The following is a 13,204-nucleotide window of genomic DNA, read 5'->3' on the forward strand; positions in this document are numbered from 1 at the left end:
TTTTATTTATTTTTTTTTTTTATTGTGGACAGCAAAGCACTTAACAATTTAAATCAGCAACAACAGAATACTACTGGGAAAAACAAAGACCATATTATGAATAAATCAGCCAAGGAGAAGGAATCTATCACCACCAGAGTTAGCATTGCAATGGGGACTCTCCTTAATGTAAGCCATATGGTTGCTTTTAACTGCATTTCTGCTTCCAGGGAGGTGTTGTTAATACCTTCCCAGCAGACATGCGATTCTCTAAGACAACGTCCTGCCGTCTAACGCCTCTGCTAATCTGACACCACTGACTGGTTTCATTCAGGCGATGCTGATCCCTGACTGATGTCTGGGTCACATAGCAGAAGAAAAGACACTGCACAGTACCGGGCACATTGCAAACAGTCTGACCTGTGACATTGACAGGATACTGATAGGATGGAAAAAGAAAAAATCTGTAAATAAAATGTATTTAAATTAGTGGATTTAGCTCAACTTGTTAAATCTGTGGGTTCTTTCTAAATCTGTCAAGCTGCTGTGCTCGCTCAACAGTATGCCCACTCCTTTCAATTATTAATAGGTATCACATTGTTTAGTCAGAAACTGCTATAAAGTCTGTTATCAAAAGATTATTTTATCTTTCAAAGGCCCCAATTTAAGACGCCAATTTCATCCAAAAAGTTTTTAACTGAACTGCAACAAAATGGTATGCTGAAAACGGTCAGCCTATCCATGAAATCTTTAGAAATGAATCAAGCCCAGCTTTTCAAAAATCCTCAAATGAAGCAGTCCAACCAAATAGTTACATCTCCGTTTAGATTCTACTAAAGTTTGACCTAAAGTTGGTTGGGTGAAAAAAACAAAAACAAAGCAGTTGTATTTCAATCTTGCGACCTATACACTTTTGTTCTTAAAAGTAACCCTAGTTAGTAGCGCTAGGGATCAATGAGAATGCAAACAAGAAAGCACATGTGCGTGCACACCTACAAAGTAGTCTGCCTTCTTGCCAAATGTATCATGCTATTCTACGGATCAAAAGTTAGTGGCGCTCAAAGAAGTGTAGCAAAGGAGCTGTGAAGGAGAGGACTGCTAGCAGGCAAACAAGAATGTGAACATGGCAGGGTTTAAAACATTACAAACATCGATTTTATAATAAAAGTACACATTGATTCAACAATGCGCCTATATTCCATGATGTCTCCCATATGCGTTTATGCTTTAATGTTTTTATGTTCTGTGTTTTGTATTTATTAAGATTATTTTGTTGTGTGACATTGTTAACTACTGAATGCAGAACAAATTACCCCTCGGGGACAATAAAGATTTATCAAATAAAATCATGAGAATTTCTTTTAAATGAATAAAACTTCAAATTAGTTTACAAGAAAATATCACAGAGCTTCTTTAGTTCCACTTTGCTTTGAAAAAGTATGCATCAACTAACACTGCCACTCAGCTTTACAAGAAGTCTATAACCAATACTTCTCATCTACAAAGAATAAAATACATGTGTTTAAATTTAAGCGAGCTTGCAACTTGCAACTTAGTATTAGTTTGCACCTTTGGATTCCAAAAAAACTAAGCGAACCGTTCGCATACATCTTTTGAAATTTAGATACAGTGATATCTATAACAAAGTAATGTCACATGGACACCACAGAAAAAAAATTGTGCCGCATGAACATGACTTGTACATGGACTCCGTCTACTCTATCTTGCATTACATAAACACAAGCATAAAGTGACCAAAACAAGTAAAAGTAAGTGACCTACAATAAGACTTCAATTAAACTTGTAGTGTGTTTACTACTATTCCAATTCCCTGCGTCTACTTTACATGTCCTAAAACAACTATGCATATCGGTGAAACTGATTTTCTCACTCTCCGTGACTAAAACACAAAAGGGAAATCTTTCCAATCGGTTGTTCATATGCCTGCAGTTGTCACACCTCAGTCTTTTCGCTGCAAACAGTCATGGTGAGGACAGGGCCAAAATGCGGCTCGTTATGTAAAGATACGTGGTGGTGAGTCAACATCCTTCCTGTGTTTGAACTGTCAAAAGCTGTGTTGTTTCTTTCTATATAACTTGCTACCACTATGAATAGCAGTACAAATATGCAATACTGCAGACTAAAGGGTGAACACAACACACATATTTTTCAGGTTTACTCAAACTTAAAGCCTCTGGAAACCTGGTCTAAAACAGTAAAAAAAATCAATGTATGATATCAAAGTTGGGTGTCTCAATTAGCTTTTACAAAAATCTGATTAATAATAAATGTTCATACATTATAGAACTTAGTAAACAAAACACCACTTTTTTTACTGTCTAGACTGTTTGACTGTTTTTTTGGCAACAGTAATGGTTTTTATAGAATTAATGTTCAGGAGGAGAACTGCCGTAATTGGTTCAAAATACTTATTGTGTCAGATGAACCTAAGCATAGCCCGCCTCATCTCAACCTAATTTTCCGTATCAAACGTAAATGACAATATCTTTAATTTGGATTGATAAATATGCCTAACTCTTTTCAGATTATCACTATCATGCAACTAACTCCCGAAATCACATAGTTAGAAGGATTTTGAGGATTTGGGTTTGCAGGGGCTTTAAGGCTGCAGGTGATGAAGGCGCAGAGGTGAACACACACTCACCAGGGTCAAGGAGGGGCAGAGAGGGGGACACTTCAACAGCTGAGGCATCAACCCAACCAAAGCATTGAGGGGATGGGTGGGTGGACTGGGCAGGTAGGTGGGTAGGGGTGGGTCACTGGACACCGGGGGACTGGACAACATCACACACCAGAAAGGGAAGAGGAAGAGAAAGAAATGCATGGATCATGAGAGACGGGAGAGGACAGGCGGTAAAACATGGAAGCTGACAGTAAACATAAAAATAGGTAAAAAGAAACAAATGCAGTTACAGATGACAGCAAAGATAAACAGTGGGAGTGACTGGCAGGAAATCAAAGCTTCAAGGTTGCCAAAGAAGAACTATTATTAGTTTGATAAAAAAGCCTTGGGGGCGATGCTAGAGCTGTGCACTCAAGTCTATCAAAATTAATCTCCCAAAATGAGCATCTTTAATGACTGGGTTTGTCCTTGTGTTATCAGTGTTACCTGTTGTATAGGCTGTGTTCCTCACATGGGAAAAGGGAAACCGAACGGTTCACGATAACACTCATTTCCCAGCAACTGGGTTGTTTTTTTGCCTCCGAGGCTCTAATCCAATATTACAATGCAGTCGGCACGGACCGGCCGCGATGATTTGATAATGAAGAGACTGCCAATACTGACTAATACAGCTTTGAGGGGAGGAGGGGGGTGGGGGGGTCAAAAGTTCACAAAGCTCCAACCACACATTGCTGTAAACAAAAAGAAAAGCTTTGACCTTTCCTCTGCGTCGATGAACTTCTTCATTTGTTAATTTTTCATATATACGTATACACTGGATATCAAGCTGTTGAGACAAACAGCTATGGATTTCGCTGTATGTTCAAAGATATTTTCAGGCATTTATTGACAGAAGAATAATTTTTTTGTCATTTTGGATGATACGGACTTTTCCTTTTTTTCCCCTGGGTGCTGCTTAGCCAAAGGAAAATCAACTTAGTAATGATTTTAAAATAGAAATTTTAATCTATAGTTCTTAACTTTGGAGATCGGTTTTGTGGAGCTGATAGGCTTCATCAATTATACAAATTAGTTATGCACTATACCTTTAACTTATAGAATAAGAATAAGGGAGACGCAAACATATAGAATAAGAATAAGGGAGACGCAAACATATTCATCAGAATTTCACAGAACAACAACACTCTTGCTTTTAACAATATCTAATACTTTTTTCTTGCAAGGGAAACACACTTGCTCAAACGTTTCTCTATACCCATGTCTTCTTGTTTTTGTTTTCAGAGGGTGGATTTACACGAGAGGCAAACACGTTTAAATAATGAAAGCCTGAGGGAGGTTTCCGTAAATGCCCCGACATGGTGGCTGCGACCTGTGTCTTTTACACTGCCTTTACCCAACACGGCCATCACGGGAGGCCTAGTCATGGCAGTCTGACGGCTGAGTCACCAGGACTCGCACAGACTTTCCTCTCAAGCTCTCTCTGTGGATAATTGGCAAACCGGAATACAACTTGGCAGGGACAGCGAAAGCGATGTGATCCTGTCCTCGTGAGAGAGGATGCGGGGCGTTTGGTTATGCAATGTTTTTTTTCCCCGATTTTGAAATCCCTACTGATCTAATTTGACATTTGGGTGATTAGCATCATGAGGAGCCCTTGACGTTCCACATTTCCTCACAAACTACGATTGAAAGAGCAGAGCCACTTCAAACACACTCACAGATAAACCTTAAGACGCATGACAAAATGTTAAAAAAGGCGACCATTAAAAAGCATGTGTGTGTTTTTGTCACAATCAGTGACCTTTATCCGAGCGCAGCCACTGTGGAGGAAATGAAAATGTGTTGCTCGCTTCACTTGTTTTCACTCCAGAGAGACAGCACGCAAGCTGCTGTTGGTCAAAATTACAATCCAACCAGACCGCTCCCGCCTGTCTCTTCCCTAGTGGAGTGTTTTCGAGGGAGATATTTGACTTAATAAAATGCTACAGGGTGGAAAAAAGCTGAGACAGAGCAACGGCTGGAGTCTGACTCAACTGAGAAGCAGAGGGATGAATTATTCATCCATTCAGCCAATCATTCCGAACAGCCCTGGAGGACAGAGGGAGTGGGTGTTAGGTTGAAACTAAGGACGGAACAATAGATGCACATGTGAAACAAGGCCAGTGGTCAACCAGCAAGCCTAAGAGAGGAACCTACTTGATATAATCATTGGTTCACAATGTCAGAAGAAACACAATAGAAATCATGAAAGTCGCACCACACACTGTACAATTAAACTGTTCAACAAACTTTGGTAAGAGTAGTGTGACACAGTATCACAGGACATCATTTTGCTATGTTCGGACTGCAGAACTTGAACTTCACTCAAAGCACAATAAGCTTGCCGTATTCATTGTGAATCAACTAACAATTGAAGGAATATTAATAGCAAACTACAGCTTCATCATTAGGGGTGTGAATCTTTTGGAATCCTACGATTTGATTGGATTCCGATTCTTGGGGTCACAATTCGAATCAAAATCGATTCCCGATTCAAAATCGTGTTATTGATTCAGTTCAAAGCAGATCAACATTACCGGTGGCAGCGGAATACATAATATAAATATATTTTTTAAAGTGTATCGATAAATCGCAGAAGATGGGAAACACCTTCTTTTTTTTTAAAAGATAATTTTTTGGCATTTTTGCTTTTATTAAGACAGTTTGAGAGAGACATAGATTAAATGGAGTGATGAGGGGATGACATGCAGAGAACGACCACGGGCCGCATACGAACCAAAGTGACTGACACCTTTATAGTGGCACATGGGATATGGACAGGAAGACTATTCAGGGTTTGAGATCACAAGTTATGAAAGAAGGGCTTTTGGTGCGAAACTCCCTCGTCACTTAAGGTCAGGCGTTACTCACATTGAAAGCCTGAAGGCCGAGGATGCAGTTTTAGTTCAAGGGTTTTTCCCTTTAGAAATTATTGATCTGGAAAAAGGCCCATCATTCTCCAAAAATGCACTAAAGCAGTGATTCCAAACTGCTGCTGATACAGGTGATGCACTGTAGGGGAGAACGGGGTAAGTAGGCACACTTTTTACTCTAGTGAGAATTGCTCATCACCTAAACATCTTTCAATAGTCATTCCTACATTAAATTGAAGCTTAAGGTGGTGGCTTGAATTGTGTACCCCTCACTTTTTCTATCTTATTGTAATACAGAAGAAATTAATCATCAAAGACACCCTTACACATTGTGACAACCAACCCCATCAAGGGGTCGGTTGTCACACACTATGGGGGGTTGTTTGTCACAATGTTATCTTAATGGGAATAATCTTAAAAAGAAGGCAAGAAAGTAGAACTAAATTTGAAAGTTTAATTGCATTGTCAAGTTGACAAATAGGCCTACATAACTTACTGTAGCCTTGGCAGCTGGCCTAGTTTGGGACGCACTGGGTTGTTTTGATTTTGTTGCCCTTTTTTCTTTTGCATGCTAGCTGCCTTTTCCTGCTCTATTCTTTCCTTCTCTGGGGTGTCAGTGAGGATACAGCTTGACAATTTCTTTCGTTATTGGGTTCCTTTTCTGGCTGCAGCCTTTGGATAACATGTGACAACCAACCCCCCAAAAAATGTGACGAACAACCCCAAGTTGAATTTATTGCCAGAATCAAGGCCAACAACCATCTGACAACTAATTAGCTTGCTGCTAACCACAATCTAAACTATAGTTTACCCTTCACACTTTTTATAGGTAACAAGTGTTTTGTTATAAACCTATTGTGTAAAGAAGAAGAAAAATACTGAGGAGCTAAATATTTTCAATTTGACATGAAAAACACAAACAGTCCTCTCACTTCAAATTCAGCAGTCTAACTCCAAGGAAGACTATGTAGGTGACCTCTGATCCCAATTCTGGATATTTACATACCAAAATTTCACAGACAGCGCCTTCTAGTTCCGAGATATAACGATTGTGACAACCAACCCGTGTGACATATTACCCCGTTCTCCCCTACTGCACTGCATGACCATTAATGTTTTTACGTCACAGAATTAAAGAATGGTACATCTCACATTGTTAACATGCGAACATTATCAATTCAATTTGGGGGTTGAAGGTGGAAGCAACAGAGCCCCCGTTTGCTGTCTCCTCAGTATTCACCACATTTTGCTTTAGCTCGACAAGTTTAATCTTCTTTAGACAAGGTTTGCGGGGCTTTGCCACAGGAGGAATGTTAAGCACAGAACAGAGTTGGGAAAGCTAATGACAAGTAATGTGGGAGGAATGCGTGTCCAGAGTTGTCCTAATTCATACAATCACTAGATTTAATCAGCTTTACACACACAAATCAGTTGTCAGAGATTAAGTGACAGTCAGTGTACAGTGTATAGTGTACAGTCAATGGACATTTATACTACAGCCCATCATGATACTAATAAACTTTCAAAAACACAACTAGAGTTACGGCAGTTCCTGAACAATACTTACAAGACCCACCATCACCCTGCAGGAAATTGTCTTTTAAAGTCCAGGTCATCCATTTTTATGCAAAAAGCAAAATTCACTCAGAGTTCACGTCCGTAAAAGATTTTAACTGATTGCATTCAAAGTGAAATAAGTGGATATATAAAGGCAGCAAAGATCAGCTTTTGAAATTTCCTGTTAGCTCATAATGAAACTAAAAGATCCACGAGCAGGAAAACCTGTTCTCGCTTTGCTTGGTTGCAGGCCAGGTTACCATCTACTACACTGACTCTGCTGATCGAGATTCAGAGAGTTTGGACAGCATGGGAAGTGTCCTCACAGATACTCCAAGAAACCAAACCCAAATCAACAAAATCCATCTTCCAGATGAGGCGGGCTATGCTCCGGTTCTTATGACACAATAGTCATTTTGAACCAATCAGTGCAGTTCCCTGCCCGAACGTTTGACTGTTGCCATGGAAACAGTTTGAAACAGCCAAGCCCACACAGTCCTGTCAAACGGTCTAAACAGTAATAAAGCAGTTTAACAACTAATTTTTTTATATTTATGAACATTTATTTTCAATCAGATTTTTGTTAAAGTTGAGACACCCAACTTAAATCATATATTGATTGTACTATTTTAGACCAGGTTTCCAGAGGCTTTAAAGGGAGTTCTTTAAGAAGGGAAAGACAAGGCCTGACGCAAGTAATCCCGAAATACTGAAGTTATCATACGAATGTACTTACGTAAAGTGAATACTACAAATAAAACACAATACTGTACTGTGATGAGTGAATTCCATGTATGTTGTGTTATCTAAGCAGCATTAATGGATGTAATGAATATAGCAAGAAGGTTGACTGGTGAGACAGGTTGGAAACTGAACCAGCACTCCTCCTTTACGAACATATAATGCAGATCAACCTATTCAGACTGACAAGACCCCAAAGAAATACTTGAGGCAGTAAACAAAACAATGCAAAATATTAGGCATTTCTGCTTTCTCAGAAAAGTACTTAGTGAAAATGATAGTCACAATGGTACACAAAAAGAGGAACACTAAGGCTGGACGTCAGGTCAGGGTCACATCCCACCCAATGAATCATCCCAGTTCTGTGCTGGGAATAAGGGGGCACTCAATACAAGTGAGAGAATATTCCTTATAGAAAGGCAGAGAGATGGAAGACAATAATGTAAAGAATAAAAGATGAGGGAGGTAGAGAAAAACAGCAGGGCTGCAGAATCTCATACTTTCACACAATTTTTATCTCTGGGAACCTCATTGATTACTGCAGGGGAAGGTGTTTGTTTCTCCCCCCCCCCCCATTACATCTGACTGTAAAGTGTGAACACAAAAGAAGACTGGATGCAGAGCAGAGTCTTGTCGCGTGTTAAAAACAGGGGCCTTTCAGTCGTCAGAACAGTTTCCATGATCACTTGCTGTATACAGACAGCAACTAACTAGCAGACTGTATCCACTTGAGTGTCACTTTGTGTGATGTGAACCCATCCGATTTAATCAGGAGGGAAAGCTACAGTATCAGCAAACCAGAGTGTACAGCTGTGCTCACTTAACCATCTCTCTGCATCACACACACACACAAAACACTTTGATCACTGCGACAATGTCAAGTGGAGCAAACACGTTCGTCCCAAGAGAATTGTCAAAGTGACAGAGAATGTTACCAGTTATAGAATGGCACCAGTTATGGAAAGGCAGAGCCGGAGTCCAAGCTTTAGTATTATGAAAACTATGAGAACAAGACATCTCTATAGCTGATAGCCTAACATACAGTCGCACACCAACATGATTTACAAGGCAAAGGAGCATAAAACCCAAACAAAGACACAATAACAACAGAGGAAGGAGAAGAAATTGTTATTACCCAAAAATAAAATAACCCTACAGGCTTAGCTCTAAAAAAATATATATAGCAGGTCCTTCTTCTAACTTGCGCATGATAGATTCAAAATGATGGACCATGATAAATGAGCGTGTGTGTGTGTGTGTGTGTGTGTGTGTGTGTGTGTGTGTGTGTGTGTGTGTGTGTGTGTGTGTGTGTGTGTGTGTGTGTGTGTGTGTGTGTGTGTGTGTGTGTGTGTTTTAACAAGGCAGATCCCTCCTGATCCTAATCCGAAGTCTCGTGATCCGGCTGCTGTAAGTTCTCTGACAGCAGGAGGGGGGAGAGAGAAAAAGAACTGCAGTGGGCTGAGAGACATTTTCAGAACCACTGCCATACGTCGACACAGGAACAAAAGTGCACCAACACTACACTCATAATAAGCAATCTGTAGTTCACACCTGCCTCCACATCTGCAAAGTGAGTCACTGCTCGTGTTTGATGTGATTGTGCATCATTGAAATTGTTTGCTCTGAAAAAGGGCATCTAGGGGGAACCTCCAAGATTCATGTCCCAAGCAGAATCAGAACAAGGTTTATTGCTGAGTTAGTTTACACATACGAGGAATTTTTCCTTTGTCTGGGAAACGGAATCCTTTACTTCAGAGATATTTTTACTGCTTACTGCTACCACAATGACAAAATGACTCTCTCCACCCTGTGGTTACTCTCTCAAACAGTCTCCTCCGAAAGGGGAAATCTTATACTGCACAAACAAACATCTGCAGTCCCCTTGAACTAACACTTTGGTATTCTAATCGTAAAATATACTGTTTTTCTATTCAATAATCTATGTACTACAGAATTAAAATGTGTTATTATTTTGACACATTTTTATTGTATCGATTTTTACAGCTTCAACATTTTGCAGCAGGCTCTTCTAGCTACTGGGTCACTCACTGTTTTTTTGCTACTGTATGCAAACCACATAGGCCTATCCTTTCGGGGAAAATACAGATTATCAAATCAAATCAAAGGAGCAGACAGAATGTCTACTAACAATGTGTGCTATTGTTGAATGATATTAGTCTACCTTAGTGAATATTTTATTTAGCTTAGAGTCAAGTAAAATATCATAAAAACACTATACAGCCTACAACTTTTTTAGATGCAGAAAGGAATACATATTTGGATTTAAAAAAAGAGTAATTGTTAATTATGCTGCATTCGCAATCAAGTAGGCCTAGCCTTTATAATTCTCTCATTTTAAATAATAATAAATAGACCAGTTATTCAACTTAATCGCGATGAAAATAAATGCGTGTCTCCATCAGAATAATCAGGTTAAACCTAATTGTATACAAGACTTCCAAATTCAATGCCTAATAATCCTGGGAAATAAAAAGCAATCATCACCACCCTGGCCACCCATGACAAACCCCCGTGAGGTGAGCCTGCATTACACCGGCTCCTGCCTACCTGCAGATCCGCTCCTTGCAGCCTACAGTCCATGTACTTTTCCCACGCGTATGACAGCTCAGCCTGCTGTGGACTGGCCATGTCGCCCACAACGCCAGGTCCAAACACCGGTCAGGGCGTTGAGGAAGTCAGGAATGACAGATATCTCCTTTTAGTTTCCCTCCGAATCCTCCAGGAGACTGAAAGTGCCCCAGACAGCACCGAACGAAGCCCTAACTGTTCTCCTGAATCATTCATAGCAGAGTCATGATTCACTGCGCTGCTTTGCCCACTTTTAAATTGTGCGTCTGCAGGAAAAATAAAAAGTGTAAAGGGGTTAGCAGCAACACACAACTAGCGGGACAAGACAATTTTCGCTTACGACCTCAGACACACATGCAGTTGTAGGACCTATATGACGCACCCGCACCTGACGTGAACCCAAAACTTCGGACTAAGGAGGCCGACACACTGTAGCATTACCAAAACAAAACGGGCTCAAGCAACACAGTCAAGCTAGCTAGCTATCTGCGTCAAGCGTCAGGTAGAATCAAGTAAAATATTTCCGGTAAAGGATGTTGTTTTCAGAATAAAAGCAGTAACGTGTAGGCCTACTTGTAGGACCATAGTATATTACAATCTCACTAGAAACCCCAACAAAACATTTAAATTAGATGTTGCTACTATACTATAACAAAAAAGGCTTACAATGCTGGCAAATACAATTACTTCAGGGGCAGCAATAATTATACACATGCCTACACGTTTTTAAAACCTATTCAAAACATTTATCTTCTCTACATTTAAATTAAAACATCACACATCACAAATGTCATATTTATGGGTAAACCAACATATGAATAGTAATTTTTGGTGGTAACACTTTACAAGGTAACACTTTACAATAAGGTACAAGATGAAAAAAAAAATATATATCTGTTCTGTAAAAACTGTTTATGAAATACAGATTTTAACTCTGGCTTTATATCAAAAATAAAGATTTCTGTTTTTTGTAAGATGTATGCATAATTTAGTTCTATTATTTAGTTAGATATTGTCAAAAATGCATATTTATTCAAACTTTAAAAGAAAATAGTAATACAAGAAGAATTTTGTTCAAATTGTTACCCTATTCATCTGCAGTGTCTCGCCTTCATGACAATTTATATTTTGATATTTTATCAGCATGGTTTCTTTCATACATAGCCTAATTACACATGCAAATACGATGGTGTTAGCGAACCACAAACGTCATCGTTCTTTATAATGAAAATGTCCATTAATTGATTTAATTAGTTCTAATTGAATTGCTACTAACTCATAGCTTCTCGGAAAACGTTGTAATGAGCGTTTTATTTTGAAAGTTCTTCTCGTTAGCTGTCGTTTGTGTCCTAGAGATAACTTGACCACGAAAGGCATCGAGATAGCTCTATAATTTCAACCATAATATTTACATGAATATTATATTCGTTCCTCAGCCGCTAAAACTGTTGAAATTTACAAAAAAAATTACCAAACAAAATTGATAATCCGGAACTTTAGTTATTTTGCTAACAAGCAGAACGTTAGCTGTTTTGCTGGTTGTCGCACTGTCTGGCAGCTGTCAAAACTGTGTAATGCAGAGACACCATCACATCCTTAGCTATAATTACAAAAATACACAGAAGGACCGGCTTTAGCTGCACATTTCTGACATTTACAACATCCAGTTTCGAGTGGAATAAATAATTTTCATACATACCTATTAGCTTACTACGTTTCCCATGAATGAAAGCCAGCTAATGCTAGCCTCCGTCCAGCAGAATGTGATGGGTGGAATGTGCCCTCAGCAATGACTGCCAGACAACCCCTTACGCTGAAAACCTCAGCAGATGAAAATACCGTGTAATGTCAGTAAATCACAAACATTTAAGGTTAATATGGTTGGTGATAGTATTCATTTGTAGTATTGACGGTATACGTCCCACATTTCCACGAGAAAATGTGAGTTTGAAGTCTGGATAACACCACTATGCAAAGGGAGAACACAGATAAAACACAACATCAGTGATTAAACATTTTAAATAATTTATAATAATTTATCCAAAAGACTAATCTATCTGTTTTTTTTGTGTAGAAAAAATGTGCCTGTATTGCTCAAAGACAAATCTCAGGGCCAAGACAACACATGTTGCGCTCTCAGCCGGTGACATCATCCGGCGACATCCCCACTGCTCCCGTCGTGCCTCCCATTGGGTGACACACGAATAATTCCCCAATCAATCAAAACTTTCTGTGCATGGTGCGTTTGATTAATCTCTATAAAACGGCGGGAACGGGCGGCAAAGGTAGGCTATCACAAGTGGACAGGCACAGTAACCCAGTTTGACCTCATCTAGGCCTATGCTTTTTTTTGCTTGTTTAGATTGGAAAAATGTCAGATCCATTCACACGGAAATTATCTGCATGATTGGTTAATAGCCTATTAGAAACATTCTTAATTGATGAATGTGCGTATGCTACATTCCTAGATAGCCTATAAAATAGACCTAATTCACAAGATATGCTTTGGTTGGCTTTATAGGCTAATCTAACCTAGGCTATTTCATATCAGAACCACCAGAACAGATAGGCTAGGCTCACATGATTATTCACACATCACAGCACGTAGGCCTATCTCAATACAAGTCCTGAACTGTCCTGAACTGTCCTGAACTGACACGACTGACTGTCCTAGCACAATATCTTGTTATGAGACATTAGGCCTATACGCTGAAAATCTTAAACTCACATTTTTAATGTTAGGCCAACATAGCCTACATCTTTGTTGTTTGTTAGTGTGGAG

General features: G+C 39.3%; 1 protein-coding gene across 1 annotated transcript in view; it reads right to left on the bottom strand.

The window, feature by feature from the left end:
* The window catches only part of lyst (lysosomal trafficking regulator), a 59,655-nt gene extending 48,866 nt beyond the window's left edge, over positions 1 to 10,789 (bottom strand). Inside the window, exons 1-2 of the mRNA XM_080037028.1 lie at positions 10,657 to 10,789; positions 10,402 to 10,625 (exon numbers count right to left, since the gene is read on the bottom strand). Of these exons, the coding sequence (XP_079893154.1) occupies positions 10,402 to 10,482 (81 nt within the window). The 5' untranslated portion in view covers positions 10,483 to 10,625; positions 10,657 to 10,789. The remainder of the gene's footprint in view (positions 1 to 10,401; positions 10,626 to 10,656) is intronic.
* Between the last annotated feature and the right edge of the window lie 2,415 nt (positions 10,790 to 13,204).

The sequence above is a fragment of the Ammodytes marinus genome (genome assembly GCF_949987685.1).
Source record: "Ammodytes marinus genome assembly, chromosome: 11".
In the NCBI taxonomy this organism is placed as follows: domain Eukaryota; kingdom Metazoa; phylum Chordata; class Actinopteri; order Uranoscopiformes; family Ammodytidae; genus Ammodytes; species Ammodytes marinus.